General features: G+C 44.8%; 2 protein-coding genes across 5 annotated transcripts in view; one reads left to right on the top strand and one right to left on the bottom strand.

Annotated features, from left to right (window-relative positions):
• The window catches only part of FTSJ3 (FtsJ RNA 2'-O-methyltransferase 3), a 319479-nt gene that overhangs the window by 115602 nt on the left and 183194 nt on the right, over window positions 1-20683 (top strand). The window lies entirely within an intron of this gene.
• LOC142663557 (mitogen-activated protein kinase 8) overlaps window positions 17631-20683 on the bottom strand; it is a 35910-nt gene continuing 32857 nt past the window's right edge. For 3 of the 4 annotated variants that reach the window (XM_075842303.1, XM_075842301.1, XM_075842299.1), the window contains 2 exons: window positions 20511-20588; window positions 17631-19435 (listed from right to left, as the gene is read on the bottom strand). In XM_075842303.1, the coding sequence (XP_075698418.1) occupies window positions 19290-19435; window positions 20511-20588 (224 nt within the window). In that variant the 3' untranslated portion in view covers window positions 17631-19289. Of the gene's footprint in view, window positions 19441-20510; window positions 20589-20683 lie in introns of all 4 variants that reach the window. The other variant, XM_075842302.1, reaches the window with a different exon arrangement.

Genomic DNA, 20683 nt, shown 5'->3' with positions numbered 1-20683 from the left:
CCGTACCCTCCGATATATAACCGTACCCCCCGATATATAACCGTACCCTCCGATATATAACCGTACCCTCCGATATATAACCGTACCCCCCGATATATAACCGTACCCCCCGATATATAACCGTACCCCCCGATATATAACCGTACCCTCCCATATATAACCGTACCCTCCGATATATAACCGCACCCTCCGATATATAACCGTACCCCCCGATATATAACCGTACCCTCCGATATATAACCGTACCCTCCGATATATAACCGTACCCTCCGATATATAACCGCACCCTCCGATATATAACCGTACCCCCCGATATATAACAGTACCTCCCGATATATAACCGTACCCTCCGATATATAACCGCACCCTCCGATATATAACCGCACCCTCCGATATATAACCGTACCCTCCGATATATAACCGTACCCTCCGATATATAACCGTACCCCCCGATATATAACCGTACCCCCCGATATATAACCGTACCCCCCGATATATAACCGTACCCCCCGATATATAACCGTACCCCCCGATATATAACCGTACCCTCCGATATATAACCGTACCCCCCGATATATAACCGTACTCTCCGATATATAACCGTACCCTCCGATATATAACCGTACCCTCCGATATATAACCGTACCCTCCCATATATAACAGTACCCCCCGATATATAACCGTACCCCCCGATATATAACCGTACCCTCCGATATATAACCGTACCCTCCGATATATAACCGTACCCCCCGATATATAACCGTACCCCCCGATATATAACCGTACCCTCCCATATATAACCGTACCCTCCCATATATAACCGTACCCTCCGATATATAACGGTACCCTCCGATATATAACTACTCTCCGATATATAACCGTACCCCCCGATATATAACCGCACCCTCCGATATATAACCGTACCCCCCGATATATAACTGTACCCCCCGATATATAACCGTACCCCCCGATATATAACCGTACCCTCCGATATATAACCTTACCCTCCGATATATAACCGCACCCTCCCATATATAACCGTACCCTCTGATATATAACCGTACCCCCCGATATATAACCGTACCCTCCGATATATAACCGTACCCCCCGATATATAACCGTACCCTCCGATATATTACCGTACCCCCCGATATATAACCGTACCCTCTGATATATAACCGCACCCTCCGATATATAACCGCACCCTCCGATATATAACCGCACCCCCCGATATATAACTGTACCCTCTGATATATAACTACTCTCCGATATATAACCGTACCCTCCAATATATAACAGTACCCTCCGATATATAACCGTACCCCCCGATATATAACCGTACCCTCCGATATATAACCGTACCCCCCCATATATAACCGTACCCCCCGATATATAACCGTACCCTCCGATATATAACCGTACCCTCCGATATATAACCGTACCCTCCGATATATAACCGTACCCTCCGATATATAACCGTACCCTCCGATATATAACCGTACCCTCCAATATATAACCGTACCCTCCAATATATAACCGTACCCTCCCATATATAACCGTACCCTCCGATATATAACCGTACCCTCCGATATATAACCGTACCCCCCGATATATAACCGTACCCTCCGATATATAACCGTACCCTCCGATATATAACCGTACCCTCCGATATATAACCGTACCCCCGATATATAACCGCACCCTCCGATATATAACCGTACCCCCCGATATATAACCGTACCCCCCGATATATAACCGTACCCCCCGATATATAACCGTACCCTCCGATATATAACCGTACCCCCGATATATAACCGTACCCTCCGATATATAACCGTACTCTCCGATATATAACCGTACCCCCGATATATAACCGTACCCTCCGATATATAACCGTACTCTCCGATATATAACCGTACCCCCGATATATAACCGTACCCTCCGATATATAACCGTACCCTCCAATATATAACAGCACCCCCGATATATAACCGTACCCCCAATATATAACCGTACCCCCCGATATATAACCGTACCCTCCGATATATTACCGTACCCTCCGATATATAACCGTACCCTCCGATATATAACCGTACCCCCCGATATATAACCGTACCCTCCGATATATAACCGTACCCTCCGATATATAACCGTACCCCCCGATATATAACCGTACCCCCGATATATAACCGCACCCTCCGATATATAACCGTACCCCCCATATATAACCGTACCCTCCGATATATAACCGCACCCTCCGATATATAACCGTACCCTCCGATATATAACCGTACCCTCCGATATATAACCGTACCCTCCGATATATAACCGTACCCTCCCATATATAACCGTACCCTCCGATATATAACCGTACCCTCCGATATATAACCGTACCCTCCGATATATAACCGCACCCTCCGATATATAACCGCACCCTCCGATATATAACCGCACCCTCCGATATATAACCGTACCCTCCGATATATAACCGTACCCTCCGATATATAACCGTACCCTCCGATATATAACCGTACCCTCCGATATATAACCGTACCCTCCGATATATAACCGTACCCTCCCATATATAACCGTACCCCCCGATATATAACCATACCCTCCCATATATAACCGTACCCTACAATATATAACCGTACCCTACAATATATAACCGTACCCCCAATATATAACCGTACCCTCCAATATATAACCGTACTCTCCGATATATAACCGTACTCTCCGATATATAACCATACCCCCCGATATATAACCGTACCCTCCGATATATAACCGTACCCTCCGATATATAACCGTACTCTCCGATATATAACCGTACCCTCCGATATATAACCGTACCCTCCGATATATAGCCGTACTCTCCGATATATAACCGTACCCTCCGATATATTACAGTACCCTCCGATATATAACCGTACCCTCCGATATATAACCGTACCCCCGATATATAACCGCACCCTCCGATATATAACCGTACCCCCCGATATATAACCGTACCCCCCGATATATAACCGTACCCTCCGATATATAACCGTACCCCCGATATATAACCGTACCCTCCGATATATAACCGTACTCTCCGATATATAACCGTACCCCCGATATATAACCGTACCCTCCGATATATAACCGTACTCTCCGATATATAACCGTACCCCCGATATATAACCGTACCCTCCGATATATAACCGTACCCTCCAATATATAACAGCACCCCCGATATATAACCGTACCCTACAATATATAACCGTACCCTACAATATATAACCGTACCCCCAATATATAACCGTACCCCCAATATATAACCGTACCCTCCGATATATAACCGTACCCTCCGATATATTACCGTACCCTCCGATATATAACCGTACCCTCCGATATATAACCGTACCCCCCGATATATAACCGTACCCTCCGATATATAACCGTACCCTCCGATATATAACCGTACCCCCCGATATATAACCGTACCCCCGATATATAACCGCACCCTCCGATATATAACCGTACCCCCCATATATAACCGCACCCTCCGATATATAACCGTACCCTCCGATATATAACCGTACCCTCCGATATATAACCGTACCCTCCCATATATAACCGTACCCTCCAATATATAACCGTACCCTCCGATATATAACCGCACCCTCCGATATATAACCGTACCCTCCGATATATAACCGCACCCTCCGATATATAACCGTACCCTCCGATATATAACCGTACCCTCCGATATATAACCGTACCCTCCGATATATAACCGTACCCTCCGATATATAACCGTACCCTCCCATATATAACCGTACCCCCCGATATATAACCGTACCCTCCCATATATAACAGCACCCCCGATATATAACCGTACCCTACAATATATAACCGTACCCCCAATATATAACCGTACCCTCCAATATATAACCGTACTCTCCGATATATAACCGTACTCTCCGATATATAACCGTACCCCCCGATATATAACCGTACCCTCCGATATATAACCGTACCCTCCGATATATTACCGTACTCTCCGATATATAACCGTACCCTCCGATATATAACCGTACCCTCCGATATATTACCGTACCCCCCGATATATAGCCGTACTCTCCGATATATAACCGTACCCTCCGATATATTACCGTACCCTCCGATATATAACCGTACCCTCCGATATATAACTACCCTCCGATATATAACCGTACCCTCCGATATATAACCGTACCCCCCGATATATAACCGTACCCCCCGATATATAACCGTACCCCCGATATATAACCGTACCCCCCGATATATAACCGTACCCCCCGATATATAACCGTACCCTCCGATATATAACCGTACCCTCCGATATATTACCGTACCCTCCGATATATAACCGTACCCTCCGATATATAACCGTACCCTCCGATATATAACCGTACCCTCCGATATATAACCGTACCCCCGATATATAACCGTACCCTCCGATATATAACCGCACCCTCCGATATATAACAGCACCCCCGATATATAACCGTACCCTACAATATATAACCGTACCCCCAATATATAACCGTACCCCCCGATATATAACCGTACCCTCCGATATATAACCGTACCCCCGATATATAACCGTACCCTCCGATATATAACCGCACCCTCCGATATATAACAGCACCCCCGATATATAACCGTACCCTCCGATATATAACCGTACCCTCCGATATATAACCGTACCCTACAATATATAACCGTACTCTCCGATATATAATCGTACCCTCCGATATATAACTGAACCCCCCGATATATAATCGTACCCATATGTTCCCAGAAGTTAAAGGGATATTTCCACGGGATATGCCATAAATGTCTGATAGATACAGGTCCCAGCTCAGGGATCCACATCTATAGGGAGACTCGGGGTCCCTGGCATGGAATCAGTGTAAGGCCTCATTTACACGAGCGTATTATACGCGCGTGCGACGCGCGTGCTTTTCACGCGTGTCGTACGCACCTATAATAGTCTATGGGGCTGTTTAGACGATGCGTGAATTTTGCGCAGCGTGAGTGCGTTGCGTAAAACTCACGACATGTTCTATATTCTTGCGTTTTTCACGCAACACGCACCCATTGACTTCAATGGGTGCGTGAAAACAACGCATGCCACACTGACGGTCCTGCGTTGCATGCGCGAAAATCACGCAAGAGCTGTCAAAAGGATGAATGTAAACAGAAAAGCACCACGTGCTTTTCTGGTTACAAACATCCAAACGGAGTGTCAAATTAGAGATGAGCGCACCGAACTTCACCGGGTTCGGCCGAACTCGTTTTAACCGAACCCGGCAAAAAATGTTCGGGTACGCGACGTCAGGAGACAGTCACTGCCCACGGTGCTGAAAGACTTAAACTGTTTCAGCACCATGGACAGTGACTTTCGATCACAATATACATATACGTGTAAAAAAAAAAAGAAGTTCTGACTTACCGATAACTCCCGGCTTCTTCCTCCAGTCCGACCTCCCGGGATGACAATTCAGGCCAAGTGACAGCTGCAGCCAATCACAGGCCAAGCACAGGCTGCAGCCAATCACAGGCTGCAGCGGTCTCATGGCCTGCCGCGTCATCCTGGGAGGTGGGGCCGGATGACAAGAGAGGGACGCGTCACCAAGGCAACGGCCGGGAGACCGGACTGGAGGAAGCAGGCAGTTCATGGTAAGTGTGAACGTCTTTTTTTATTCACAGGTTGGTGTAGATTGTGATCGGCATTCACTGTCGAGGGTGCTGAAAGAGTTACTGCCGATCAGTTAGCTCTTTCAGCACCTTGGACAGTGACGGGCGTCGACTACCTCATCTCTATGATGGCGGCTGCGCGAAAATCACGCAGCCGCGCATCATACACGGATGACACACGGAGCTGTCAATTGCCTTTTGCGCACGCAAAACGCAGCGTTTTTTTGCGTGCGCAAAACGCACACGCTCGTGTAAATGAGGCCTAAGTCCCATTTTCAGAGTCGCTCGCTGTGCTCTGCCGTTTCCGTAGCTTCTATTCCAGGCGGGATAGGGGACCCCAGTTTTCGAGATAGGTGCAGAACCCAGACCTGGGACCCGCATCAATGAGACATTTATGGGATATCCTGTATACATGCCATATTATATAGTTACATAGTTTGTACGGTTGAAAAAAGACACATGTCCATCAAGTCCAACCAAGGGACGGGAAAAGGGAAGTAAAACATTTCTACACATAGGAGCGAATATTTTTTTGTTCTAGGAAATTATCTAAGCCTTTTTTTAAAGCCATCTACTGTCCCTGCTGTGGCGGCTCCTGCGGTGTCTCCTGTCCCTGCTGTGGCGGCTCCTGCGGTGTCTCCTGTCCCTGCTGTGACCAGCTCCTGCGGTGTCTCCTGTCCCTGCTGTGACCAGCTCCTGTGGTGTCTCTTCTCCCTGCTGTGACGGCTCCTGCGGTGTCTACTGTCCCTGCTGTGACGGCTCCTGCGGTGTCTACTGTCCCTGCTGTGACGGCTCCTGCGGTGTCTCCTGTCCCTGCTGTGACGGCTCCTGCGGTGTCTACTGTCCCTGCTGTGACGGCTCCTGCGGTGTCTACTGTCCCTGCTGTGACGGCTCCTGCGGTGTCTCCTGTCCCTGCTGTGACGGCTCCTGCGGTGTCTACTGTCCCTGCTGTGACGGCTCCTGCGGTGTCTCCTGTCCCTGCTGTGACGGTTCCTGCGGTGTCTCCTGTCCCTGCTGTGACGGCTCCTGCGGTGTCTCCTGTCCCTGCTGTGACCAGCTCCTGCGGTATCTCCTGTCCCTGCTGTGACGGCTCCTGCGGTGTCTCCTGTCCCTGCTGTGACGGCTCCTGCGGTGTCTACTGTCCCTGCTGTGACGGCTCCTGCGGTGTCTACTGTCCCTGCTGTGACGGCTCCTGCGGTGTCTCCTGTCCCTGCTGTGACAGTTCCTGCGGTGTCTCCTGTCCCTGCTGTGACGGCTCCTGCGGTGTCTCCTGTCCCTGCTGTGACCAGCTCCTGCGGTAGGCTATTCCATAGATTCACAGTTCTCACAGTAAAGAAGCCTTGTCGCCTCTGCAGGTTGAACCTTTTTTTCTCCAGACGGAGGGAGTGCCCCCTTGTTTTTTGAGCGGGTTTTACAAGGAACAGGATTTCACCATATTTTTTGTATGCGCCATTCATATATTTATATAAGTTAATCATGTCCCCCCTTAGTCGTCTTTTCTCAAGGCTAAATAGGTTTAGTTCTTTCAATCTTTCCTCATAACTTAGATTCTCCGCGCCCCTTATTAGCTTCGTTGCTCTTCTTTGTATTTTTTCCAACTCCAGGGCATCCTTTCTATGAACTGGAGCCCAGAACTGAACTGCATATTCTAGATGAGGCCTCACTAATGCTTTGTAAAGTGGTAATATTACATCCCTGTCCCGCGAGTCCATGCCTCTTTTAATACACGACAATATTTTGCTGGCCTTTGAAGCAGCTGATTGACACTGCATGCTGAAATTTAGTTTATGATTTACAAGTACACCCAGATCCTTCTCAACAATTGACTCCCCCAGTGTAGCTCCCCCTAGGACATATGATGCATGCAGGTTTTTCGTACCCAGATGCATAACTTTACATTTATCTACATTAAACTTCATTTGCCAAGTGGACGCCCAAACACTTAGTTTGTTTAAATCTGCCTGCAATTCATGAACATCTTCCATAGTCTGAACTATATTGCATAGCTTGGTGTCATCTGCAAAAATAGAAATAGTGCTATTAAAGAAGGGAATACTCCTTTAACCCATTCAGGACGCAGCTATTCGGAGCCTTGAGGATGCAGTGACTATTTTTGTTTTTTCATCACTGTTCCGAGGACCATTTTATTTTTATTTTTTTTATCAATGTAGCCGGATGAGCTCTTGTATTTTTTAATGATGGCAATCTGGTGTACATATTATTTTTTTCGATGTATTAAAAACTTTTATTAGATTTTTTTTTAGGGGGGAAATGAAATAAAAAATACAAAATTGGACATTCCGGAATCTGAAGACCTTGAAAGGGTTAGAGAAGCAATAAATTGGCGGCTTTGGGCTACTTGAGTAGAGCATCTACATTCATGAGTTCAATTATGGTTTCCAAATGGCCAAAAAGTTTCTTCTCAAACTCCTCAGACTATTGTTGTTCTCGGAAATTAAGGCTGTTCCATGCAACAAACTACTAAGGAGGTGAAAATATCTCACAAAAGGTGTGTACTACTTCCTTAACAGAACAGCACAAACTTGCTCTAAGCGGGATAGGCTGTGTTCACATTCGTTTTATAGGCTGTGTTCACATGAGTTTTAAAGGCTGTGTTCACATGAGTTTTAAAGGCTGTGTTCACATTCGTTTTATAGGCTGTGTTCACATTCGTTTTATAGGCTGTGTTCACATTCGTTTTATAGGCTGTGTTCACATTCGTTTTATCGGCTGTGTTCACATTCGTTTTATCGGCTGTGTTCACATTCGTTTTATCGGCTGTGTTCACATTCGTTTTATAGGCTGTGTTCACATTCGTTTTATAGGCTGTGTTCACATGCGTTTTATAGGCTGTGTTCACATTCGTTTTATCGGCTGTGTTCACATTCGTTTTATCGGCTGTGTTCACATTCGTTTTATAGGCTGTGTTCACATTCGTTTTATAGGCTGTGTTCACATTCGTTTTATAGGCTGTGTTCACATTCGTTTTATCGGCTGTGTTCACATTCGTTTTATCGGCTGTGTTCACATTCGTTTTATCGGCTGTGTTCACATGCGTTTTAAAGGCTGTGTTCACATGCGTTTTAAAGGCTGTGTTCACATGCGTTTTAAAGGCTGTGTTCACATGCGTTTTAAAGGCTGTGTTCACATTCGTTTTATAGGCTGTGTTCACATTCGTTTTATAGGCTGTGTTCACATTCGTTTTAAAGGCTGTGTTCACATTCGTTTTATAGGCTGTGTTCACATTCGTTTTATCGGCTGTGTTCACATTCGTTTTATCGGCTGTGTTCACATTCGTTTTATCGGCTGTGTTCACATTCGTTTTATAGGCTGTGTTCACATTCGTTTTATAGGCTGTGTTCACATTCGTTTTATAGGCTGTGTTCACATTCAATTTGGACACTCCTGTGTCGCAAATTATGTCAGATTTAATAGGAATAGTCCTGGATGCATCACTATTCTTCCCGTAAGGACTACATAAACCTTGACGGAACCTGACGGACCCCATTGGAAAAATAATTCACCATTCAGATGTTAACAGAGCCGTAGAAAGAAGCGGGAGGCCCTGGTACCTCAAGCTTAAGAAACATTCACAGGTCCTCAGCTTTATTATTATTAATCTTGCTTCCTCGGTAGTTTCAAAGAAAGTCATTTGGGACCATGAAAAAGTTGTAGACCCATAGAAGCAGTCAGTACAAGGATCATTACAACAATGGGAAGAGCAAATTCCGCGATCTGAAAGAAAGCAAATGCACAAAGTTGAGAATAAAGTGGTGTCAAGATTTGTGGTCTAATAATATAACCGCGGAAACCAAGGCACCGTCCATGTAGGCAAGCAACTCCTGAGAAAAAGATGCAGTCCCTCTACCACAAGAAAGTGCTTGAGCAAGGGTAGAACTTCACACCAGGTTGTAACTGGTGTTGGCAAATTTACAAGCCCGTGGGCAGAAGTGCCAGGAAGGCTCGGGTGTAAAAGGCTAGCTTTCTGTTGTCAAAGACAAGAAATGTTTTTTGTCTTCATTAATATTGTCCAGACACTTTCCAAAGTCTGCTGTCAGTGAAAGCAAAACCTGAGGACTACCCAGAGACCAGATCCACTGGAAAAGTAAATCTTTACACATTACTTAATAGTTTGAACACCCTGACTGTTGCTTAAGACAGGGTGTCTTCAAATCACGGACTGCAAGAGCTTGGGTAGGTTTCCTTTAGTTCGACCCACTCCAGTGGCGCGGCTTCCTGGCAGGAAAGTCCTAAGGCCGGATTCAGAAGAACGTGAGCGTTTTGCGCGCGTGGCAGCAGCGTGTGGCATGCGTATTTGGCGCGTTTGTGCGTTGAATACGCGCGTACGGCATGCGTTTTTCCCACGCGTGGAAAAAACGGAAGGAGGTGTTAGGTTTTCGCCAACCTACAAAAAGGCCAACAATGCCACACCCCTGCTTGATGTGCACACCTGTCCTGCTTTCTTCTGGTTTGGACTAGTTTGCTCTAACTCATTAGCATGGAAACAACCAGTCTGGCGTGAAAAACGCGCGTTCCACGGAGGTGCCTCCGTGTGGCATGCGTGATTTTCACGCACCCATTGACTTCAATGGGTGCGTGATGCGTGAAAAACGCCGAAATATAGAACATGTCGCGAGTTTTACGCAGCGGACTAACGCTGCGCAAAAACACGGACTGTCTGCACTGCCCCATAGACTTGTTTTGGTCTGCGTGAGAAAGATAGGGCAATTGGGCTTGGGTGAGTGCATTGGAACTTCTTCCAATGAAAACACAAAGTGGGATGTTGTCCTCCTCGGAAGGGTACATAGTGTCGGGATAGACTGTTGCTGGAGGTATAATATTCAGCGGACCTTTTAAGCAGGGTTTGACTACCTCCTATTGATACTAGGCTAAAATAGACTAGCCTGGAGTCTTTAGGAAGGGTAGAGTCGGCACAGGAGATGCCAACCTTTTTACCACCTAGTGTCAGGGCCTATAACAATGGGGCTGTGCCCACATCCTTGGGACTAAGAAATGTGCATTTGCCATTACCAGCAAAGGGAAGAATATTAAAACCGAGCAGGTTAGGTTCAACTTTTTGAGCTAAACTACATCTAAAAGACTTTGCGATAACGCATTTATACACAAAGTGTTGTGGTTTATCGTTTTGTAGCATGTTTTCATGATGAAACGAGCAAGTCTGACGCGCTTCTTACTACGAGGTGAACACCAAATTCAACTCTATTGACTGAAGATTCTCATCCATGGTCAACATTTGCAGAACAGCTGTAATATATTCAGAACAGCTCTTCTCTAGAAGTCTCTCTAATTTTATGGTTTAAAAATGGTTTTTCCAGGACTCCCAATCACTTTCTTTCCTTTAACCCTTTCCCGTTGCAGTCATTTTTCTTCCCCGCATTGGAAAAGCCTTAACTTTTTTATATCTGCTGACACACGAGGGCTTGTTTTTTGTGGGGCGAGTTGTAGTTTTGATTGGTACTATCTGTTTTACCATACAATGTGGAATAGAAATAAAAAGCAATCCCTCAAATTTTTATTCTTTATTCTGTAGGTCATTACATTAAAGGGGTTGTCCAGGTCGGGGGCTGCTTTTCATACGGATGTTCTATCCACAGGATATGTCAATGAGTATATGATGGGGAGGGTCAGCCGCCCGGACCCTGCACTGATCAGCTGTTCCGGCTGCAGGAAGTTATACAGTGATCAGTTCCGGCATCAGAATGTTCCGGTCCCCGTATAAGTGGCTGCAATGCAGCTCTGTTTCTATTTAAGCGAATACGAGCAGAGCTGCAGTAACCCAGCACAGCCGTTATGCAATGTATGGAGCCTTCTGCTGCCGGTGCCGACCATTGTATAGCTTTCGGACCACCACCAATCTTACATTGATGATCTATCTTAAGGATAGGCCATCAATATAAAAAAAAGTCTTGAAAAACCCCTTTAAACGGCAAAACCAAAATTTTTATATATTTTTAATCATTTACATAGTAAACAAGTAACTTTTATTTTTCCGTCAATGGAGCGGCGAGGGCTTGTTTTTTTGTGAGAGGAACTGTGGTTTTTATTGGTACCATTTTTTTGGTTTGGTGGAAGAAATGTGAGCCAAAAAATCCCAGCAACACTCCCATTGTAGTTTTTTTTTTTCCAAGCCATGAAGAACTGAGATACAGTCAGCATCGCGGAGGCCCTCCACACCCACCCCCTGATGTCGCTGAAATAGATGGGGCGTTTTACTGTGACGTGCCGGATTACACTTCTATTTCTCCCATGAATTCACATGAGCGAGGCCGTAAACCCGAGACCCATAGCCGTAGTGGTGAGCTGGAAAAACTCGTATTTTATTTTTTCCACTGGCGTTCACCTGGCTTCATAATGATCTATTTTAATAGTTTGGACTTTTACAGACGCAGCAATAGCCATTGTTTACCTTCTTATTGATTATATATTTCTGGGTGAAAAATGGGAAAAAGAGAGTGGAACAATATATGTACAATTTTAAACGCATTTTTTACTTTTTTTTAGTCCCCTCAGGGGACTTAACCATGCGATCGTTTTATCGATCAGGCAATACCAATGTATTGCCTTTATCTGTGATCTACTATTAACCCCTTCCCGACATTTGTCGTAAGTATACGACATGGAAAGACAGTGCTTCCCCTGCAAAATGTCGTATACTTACGCCAAATGTTTGGCACCGGCTCAGAAGCTGAGTCGGTGCCATCATCTCCGGATGTCCGCTGTATCTGACAGCGGACATCCTGCTGTAACGGCAGGAACCGAAGTTAACTTCGATCCCCGCCATTAACTCCTTAAATACAACCGTCAAAAGTGATCGCTACATTTAAGAAGTTTGCAGCTCAGCGACACCCCAGCAATGCAATCGCCAGGGTGTCGGTGGCTGCAATGGCAACCGGAGGCCTAATACTGGCCTCCTGCTGTGCCTAGCACGGAGAACTTCCAGCCCCCGCCCGGAGGCGGGGCCTGAAAGGCTTCCGTAGCCACGAGCAAGATGGCACCGACTCAGATGAGCCGGCGTCATCAGCGGTGGATATCAGCTGTATGTTACAGCTGACATCCACCTGGCAGGAATCGGAGCTAGCTCCGATCCCTGCCATTAACCCCTCAGATGCAGGGATCGGATGTGATCGCTGCATCTTTGTGGTTGCTAGCAGATCGGCAGCTGTGCCCTGCAATCGCGCGACTGCTATTATGGCACCAGGAGACCGAACAATGGCCTCCTGTTTGCCATTACGGAAGCAGATTAGGCTTGCTGTCAGTGAATGACTTACAGATCTAATACATTGCACTACGTATGTAGTGCAATGTATTAGAAAAAAAATCTGGACAGTTGGATCTTCAAGTCCCCTACTGGGACTAAAGAAATGCGTAAAAAAAAAATGTGAAAAAAAGTTGTCAAAAATATAATAAAAGTTTTAAGTAATAAAATAAAACACAATCAAGCTTTTTCCCTTATCAAGTCCTTTATTATTGAAAAAAATAAACAAACCATACATATTTGGTATCGCCGCGACCGTAACGGCCTAAACTTTAAAAATATGATGTTATTTATTCCACACGGTGCACGGCGTAACAAAAAACGTAAAAAAATAATGCCAGAATTTGTTTTTTGGTCACTTTGCTCTACAAAAATTGAAATAAAAAGTGATTAAAAAGTCGCACGTATCCAAAAATGGTGCCTATAAAAGCTATAGCTCGTCCCGCAAAAAACAAGCCCTCCTACAGCTCCGTCGACTAAAAAATTAGAGAGTTCTGGTTCTCACAACTTGGCGACAGGTAAAATACATTCCTTTTCCAGAAGTAATTTTATTGTGCAAAAAGTTGTAAAACATAAATAAGTGCTATAAATGAGGCATCGCCGGAATCTTATTGACCCGCAGAATAAAGGTAACATGTCATTTATAACGCATGGTGAACGCTGGCAGAATTGCGGTTTTTTGTTTACCTGGGCTCTAGGATAAAAAGTGATCAAAAAGTCGCATGTACCCCAAAATGGTACCAATAATAACTACAGCCCGTTCCACAACAAAACAGCCCTCGTACCGCTACGTCTATGAAAAATAATGGCTCCAATAAGTCAGGAAATAAAAACATTCAGTTGTGCAGATCAGAAGGGAACATTTCGTCTGTTTCAAGAGGCGATTTATCGGGGCCCTAAAATTAGGGAACCAGGAATGGGAGGGTCCAAACATATCTGCTGGAAGCGAGGGTGCCCGTATTATACCAGGACAACACTTCCTAGCAAAATTCCCCAAACTACAAAGGCGCGGAGTGTGGACCAAAAGGGGGATAAGTAAAGACACCGTTTATCAGTGCGACACCGGCCTGTGCAGAAAGGATTGATCACAGCGTAACCCACATCTATGGATTATTTTATTGTTTACCCCATTATTATACCACCTGACTATGCCCATGATGTACTCTGCCCAGCTCACATATGCCCCCACATTATAAACGGAAATACCAGCAATACTCAAACAATACTACTAACAAGCAAAATCCACGCTTCAAAAGCCAAATGGCGCTCCCACCCATCTGAGCCCTACAATGTGCCCAAACAGCAGTTTACTGCCATATATATGGCATCGTCATACCCGGGAGAACCCTTTTAACAATTTTTGGGGTGTGTCTCCAGTGGCATAAGCTGGGCACGACATACGTGCCACTGAATTGGCAATTCTGGGGAAATATTTTAATTTTTACTTTGCACCATACGCAGCGCATTTATTTATCGAAATGACTTGTGGGGTGAAAATGATCACTATACCCCTTAATAAATGCCTTGAGGGGTGTAGTTTCTAAAATGGGGTCACTTCTGGGGGGTTTCTTTTATTATTTCCCATCTGATCCTCTGAAATTGTGAATCAATTCTGTGTAAATTGCCAAATTAGGCCTCAATTTCGCATTGTACTCTCTCAATCCTGAGCCCTGTCAAATGTCCAGGCAAAAGATTAGGGTCCCATGTAGGGTGTTTCTAAAACCAGGAAACACAGCATAATAATTAGAGGGCTGTCTTGTTATGGGGGCACAACTGGGCACCACATATTGGCATATCTATTGAAAAATCCAATTTTTACTCTGCAATAATCGAGTGCACACTAATTTATGCAAAACACCTGCAGGGTTAACATTCTCACTACACCCTTAGGTGAATACCTTGATGGGTGTAGTTTACAAAATTGGGGGGTTTCCACAGTTTTGGTCCCACAGGGGTTTTGCAAATGCGACATAGCGACCAGAAACCAATCCAGCAAAATCTGTACTCCGAAAGCTAAATTGCTCTCCTTCCCTTCTGAGCCCTGCCGTGTGTCCAAAAAGTTTATAACCACATATGGGGTATTGCCGTACTCGGGAGAAATTGCTTAATGTTAGGGTTCTTTTTCTGCTTCATTTTTTGAGAAAATGAAAAATTTTGCACTAAACCTACGTATTAGAAAAAAAATGTAATTTTTATTTTCACTGCCCAATTCAAATAAAACCTATGAAACAGCTGTGGGGTCTAGATGCTCACTACACCCCTAGATTAATTTGTGAAGGGGTGTAGTATCACAAATGGAGTCACTTTTGGGTAGTTTCCACTGTACTGGTACCTTAGGGGCTTTGCAAAAGCAACATGGTGTCAAGAAACCAATCCAGCAAAATCTGTGCTGCAAAAGCCAATGCCGCTCCTTCTCTTCTGTTCCTTGCCGTGTGCCCAAACAGCAGTTTATGACAACATATGGGGTATTGCCGTACTCGGGAGAAATTGCTTTACAAATGTCGGGGTTCTTTTTTTTCTTTATTTGTTGAGAAAATGAAAAAATTTGAGCTAAAGCTACGTCTTATTGAAGAAAAAGGATTGTTTTTATTTTCACTGCTCAATTCTAATAAATTCTATGAAACATCAGTGGGGTCAAAAGGAGCACTACACCCAGAGATGAATTCTTTAAGGGGTGTAGTTTCCAAAATGGGGTAACTTTTTTGGCGTTGTCATTGTTTTTTCCCCTCAGGGGCTTTGCAAATGCGACCTGGCCTCCGCAAACCATTCCTGCTAAATGAGCTCCAAAAGCCAAATGGCGCTTTCCCTTCTAAGCCCCGCCGTGTGTCCAAACAGCCGTTTATTACCACATGTGGGGGAGTTTTACTCGGGAGAAATTGCTTTACAAATGTTGTGGTGCTTTTTCTCCTTTAGTCCTTTTGGAAATGATTAAAAATGAGCTAAACCTACATTTTCATGGCCTACTTCCAATAATTTCTGCAAAAAACCTGAGGTGTCAAAATGCTCACTATACCCCTAGATCATTTCCTCAAGGGGTGCAGTTTCCAAAATGGGGCCACTTGTGGGGGGTTCCCATGGTTTTGGTCCCTCAGGGGCTTTGCAAATACGACATGGCCTCCGAAAACCATTCCTGCTAAATTTGAGCTCCAAAAGCCAAATAGCGCTCTTTCCCTTCCAAGCCCCGCCGTGTGTCCAAACAGCCGTTTATTATCACGTGGGGGAGTTTTACTCGGGAGAGATTGCTCTACAAATGTTGTGGTGCTTTTTCTCCTTTAGTCCTTTTGGAAATTAAAAAAAAAAATTAGCTAAACCTACGTTTTATTTGAAAGAATGTAGATTTTCATTTTCACGGCTTACTGACAAAAAATTTCTGCAAAAAAACTGTCCTGTCAAAATGATCACTACACGCCTAAATAAATCCTCGAGGGGTGTGGTTTCCCAAATGAGGTCACATTTGGCGGGTTTCCACTATTTTGGTACCACAAGAGCTCTTCAAAGCGGACATGGTGCCTAAAATATATTCTAATAAAAAGGTGTCCCCCAAAATCCTCTAGGTGCTCCTTTACTTCTGAGGCCTGCGTTTCTCTGGTAAAACTTTGTGTTACAAAAAAAAATGGATTAAAAATGAATTTCTGCAACAAAAAATGAAATTTGTAAATTTCACTTCTACTTTGGTTTAATTCCTGTGAAACGTCTAAAGGGTTAAGAAACTTTCTAAATGCTGTTTTCAATACTTTGAAGGGTGAAGTTTTTAAAATGGGGTGACTTTTGGAGGTTTCTAATATATAAGGCCCTCAAAGCCACTTCACAACTGACCTGCCCCTGTAAAAATAGCCTTTTGAAATTTTCTTGAAAATGTGAGAAATCGCTGCTAAAGTTCAAAGCCTTGTAACGTCCTAGAAAAAGAAAAGGATGTTCAAAAAACGGTGGCAAAGTAGACAAATGGGGGATGTTAATTAGGAACAATTTTGTGTGGTATAACTGCCGGTCTTACAAGAAGATACATTTACAAAAATGCTAATTTTTCGCAAAATTTTGGTGTTTTTCACATTTAAATACTGTATGTAGAGCAAATTTTGCCAGTAACATAAAGTCCAATGTGTCACGACAAAACAATCTCAGAATCGCTTAGATAGGTTAAAGCATTCCGAAGATTTGAAAAATGAGGCTCTGTCAGGAAGGTCAAAAGTGGCCAAAGAGGGAAGGGGTTAAGCCTTAGCTCTAACAAAACATAATAATAGGAAACAGATGGCGGACCTCGAGGCTTTCAATGGGCAGTTGGCAACACAGTCACATCGCAGAGAAGGGAGCACCAGGTTACAGAGGGAACCCCCTCCCCATCTATCCGCTCAGATACCACAGTCGCCATTGACTGCGGCATCTGAGTGTTTTAACGGCCGGGATCAGAGTTCTCTCCGATCTTGGCTATTACAGTGAGGTGTCGGCTGTAACGTAAAGCTGACACCTATATATATATATATATATACACACACACATACACACACACACACACGATAGGAACCGGAAGGCAAGATGAGCCATTGCTGGGGAAGTTTCACAATTGTGCGATTTCTACACACATTATACCATACAAAACACACAGAAAAGAACAGAACAGGCCGACAGATTTTCCATAACATTGATCTTTTATTACGAGTCGGTGATCATATTAATGGGCGTGCTCTTGTGGGTTCCCGCAGCTGCCGTCAGCCTGGGTAGCGCACACGGCTGCGTGATTGATCTGCACTGCTAGACGTAAACAGAAGAGGCATTAACAAGCAGTGACCTGGTGAATCTAGACGGAGGACTAACAAGGAGAGGATTGCTTCTCCACAGCCGGCCAGCCCTGGGATATAGGACGCAGGTGTGACACCGGCGGCATCGATGGTGCATTCAGTCTCACAGTTCTACAAGTCCTCATCTGTCCTGATCCAGAGTAACACTCTTACCCAACTCTGAATAAAAAAATAAATAACTTGCATTTCCACACTCAACACGGCTGCCACCCTCTACCTATTTGTTCAGCTTCCTATGTATTTTCTACATAAGCCCAACTTGAACCCCATGCCGCCACTGAAGATTGTTTTGCAGTAAGCCGATGAACTGCTTAGCACCACAGCACGAGGTGCCACCATGAATTCGGTGCGGCAAAACGCAAGGAAAATAGACATCGAGAAAAAAAAAAGATCCTGCCGCTTCACCGCGGGACGCACCAGTAACATTGATTTACATGCACATTGGATGTTCAGGGACAGGAACTTTGACTGATTTCTTCACACAGCGTTGTAAGAAACGCCATGAATTTTGCGCATTTTTATCTAAATTCTGTTGTGTTTTTGAAGTCCTACAGGAGAAGCCTATGGGAAAACCGCCGTACCCAGAGCATGCTGGCAACGCCGCGGACCCCAAAGATGCCACAAACCCAAACGCTTTGTATGTAGTGTTTTCTATATTTCACTAGAGACTTGAACAGAACGCCACGAAAGGCGCTGCGTGTGAATCCCGTCTTAGAAGCGCAGATTCCACATGGATGGCCTCACCCAACGCTCCCACAGAAGGGCTAGAGATTCACACAGACAAAAATCTTACGGGTTCCCTGACTTTGCGAGAGTGGATGCACCAACACCTCAGTACATGACGGTGGGTAGAAGCTGCGCCTCCCTTTGGTTTACAGGCAAATAAAACGTGGTGTGAATAAAAGTCATACAATTATAAAAAAAAGAAAAAAAAAAGAAAATCAACTTTCAATTATTAAAATATGGAAGAGGAGGAAATCTTTACACTTTCTAGAGGATAAAAACAAAAAAAACACAAGCAGCACCAGCAAAGAAACAGAAAAAAACAAACTAAATTCAAATGAAAAAGTAAAAATTTCAAGACAATCAGGACCAAAGTGACCTTTTCTGAAAAAGTCGGAGCGCTAAGCCCCCCTCCCCTATCCCTTTCCTCAAGCTATGGAAATAAAAATACAATACATATTTATGGCAGCTTTTCAAACCCTCCAGCACTTAAGTGTTCAAATTACAGCACAAAAAAAATAAAATAAAAATGAAAAACTACACTTTCATTTTTAACCATAGGCCCCCGGCGGGGAGTGCATTGTAGTCTGTGGCTTCTCTCCGGGTCATCTCTTGGACCTTGCCCCCCCCCCCTCTCCCACAACTGCAGTGGGTGTCTGGTCGCTAAGGGGTTAATAATATTTACTCTACAATAATACAAGTTGCATCCCTAGAGGTCCCTCTACACCTCCTCCTTTCCCTGCCCTCTTAGGTTTCCCAGCCCCGAGTCATCGACAGCAGCCCAGGGCCCCGGCGGAGGTTTCGAGGCTGCTGTCCGTGTCGGAGGGCAGCGTCGGGTCTGTGGACATGGAGGAAGCATCAGCCGATGAGGAGGAGGAGGTTTGAGGCTGGGAGCCATCAGTCACTGCTGCACCTGTGCTATGAGAAAACAGACAGGGGAGTTAGCTGCAGTAAATGTTCTCCAACTACAGCATTTTCCAAAAACATTCTCCCAGCATCACATCGGCCATTCTCAGGCTACGAGGGCAGCCGTACGCGGAAAACTAGATCAATTCTCTGGGATTACAAAAAGGGGTCGGCTTTATCGCCCAAAACAGCACCACTCTCGTTCTTAGGCGGTTTTTGGTATTGCTGCTCATCCCGTCCAGAAACCCAAGTGGCGCGGTTTCTGGTGAAAAGACGACCCTTTTTCCATCTATATAGCTTGTTTTTTGAGGGGTGAGCGGTCGTTTTTATTGGTACCGTCTTGGGACTTTTTGGTCAGTTTTTAGGACCAAAAAACAGCAAGTCTGGCATTTTTAATTTTACGGCGGTCACGGTGCGGGGTAAATAACATTATATTGGAGTAGTTCGACTTTTGCGGATACAGCGATACCAGTTATGTTTTTTGCTTTTTTTAAACATTGCTTTTGGGGGAGAACTTAATTTACCCAAGGGATTATTAAACAAGCGGGATCGGAATGATCTCCGATCCTGCCCGTTGCAGTGAAGTGTCGGCTGTAACATACATAGCTTATGGAGATGGCTCAGCCTGTGGGCCCGCTCTATATTACCCCTTCCGACGTACATATACGGCGGATGTAGGGAAGGCTAAATTCCACAACCGGTCTTCTATTTGGTCAGACACGATTACACCACATGTAGTCATCTTCTTGTAAATCAATACCACCACCACTACCACTACCCCCACCACCATTACCACTATTACCACCACCACTACGGCAGTTCTCTTCTTGTCTGATTAAGGGAAAGGCTGTGTACCAACACCTTTGGCTGGTTTACTTCTTTCCGGGCATGCCTTCAACTTTCAATTTACAGAGGTGGTTATTCGGTGTGAAATAACAGGGAGAAGGGAGCTATCCTGATGTACGGACCTGACACTATTACTACCACCACTACTATTATTATTATTTGGGTAATAGAGAACAGTGTAAACCCCTTCCCGAATACATGGACTGAGCGGCCGACTCTGTGCAAATGAAACCAACCTAAAGGGGCAGGTTGCCCCCGGATTACCCCGTTCCTGGCTCTGTCCTCCCAGTCCAGAACTTCCTTGTATATTAACTCTGTAAAGACAAATACACGATATTGTAAGTGAAGAAGCACGTGAACCGCCAGAACACGAAACAACGCAAGAGTCTTTAACCCTTTCCTTATCGCC

Source organism: Rhinoderma darwinii, chromosome 11 (assembly GCF_050947455.1).
Source record: "Rhinoderma darwinii isolate aRhiDar2 chromosome 11, aRhiDar2.hap1, whole genome shotgun sequence".
Taxonomy (NCBI): domain Eukaryota; kingdom Metazoa; phylum Chordata; class Amphibia; order Anura; family Rhinodermatidae; genus Rhinoderma; species Rhinoderma darwinii.
This window is presented reverse-complemented; position numbering and strand designations above follow the sequence as displayed.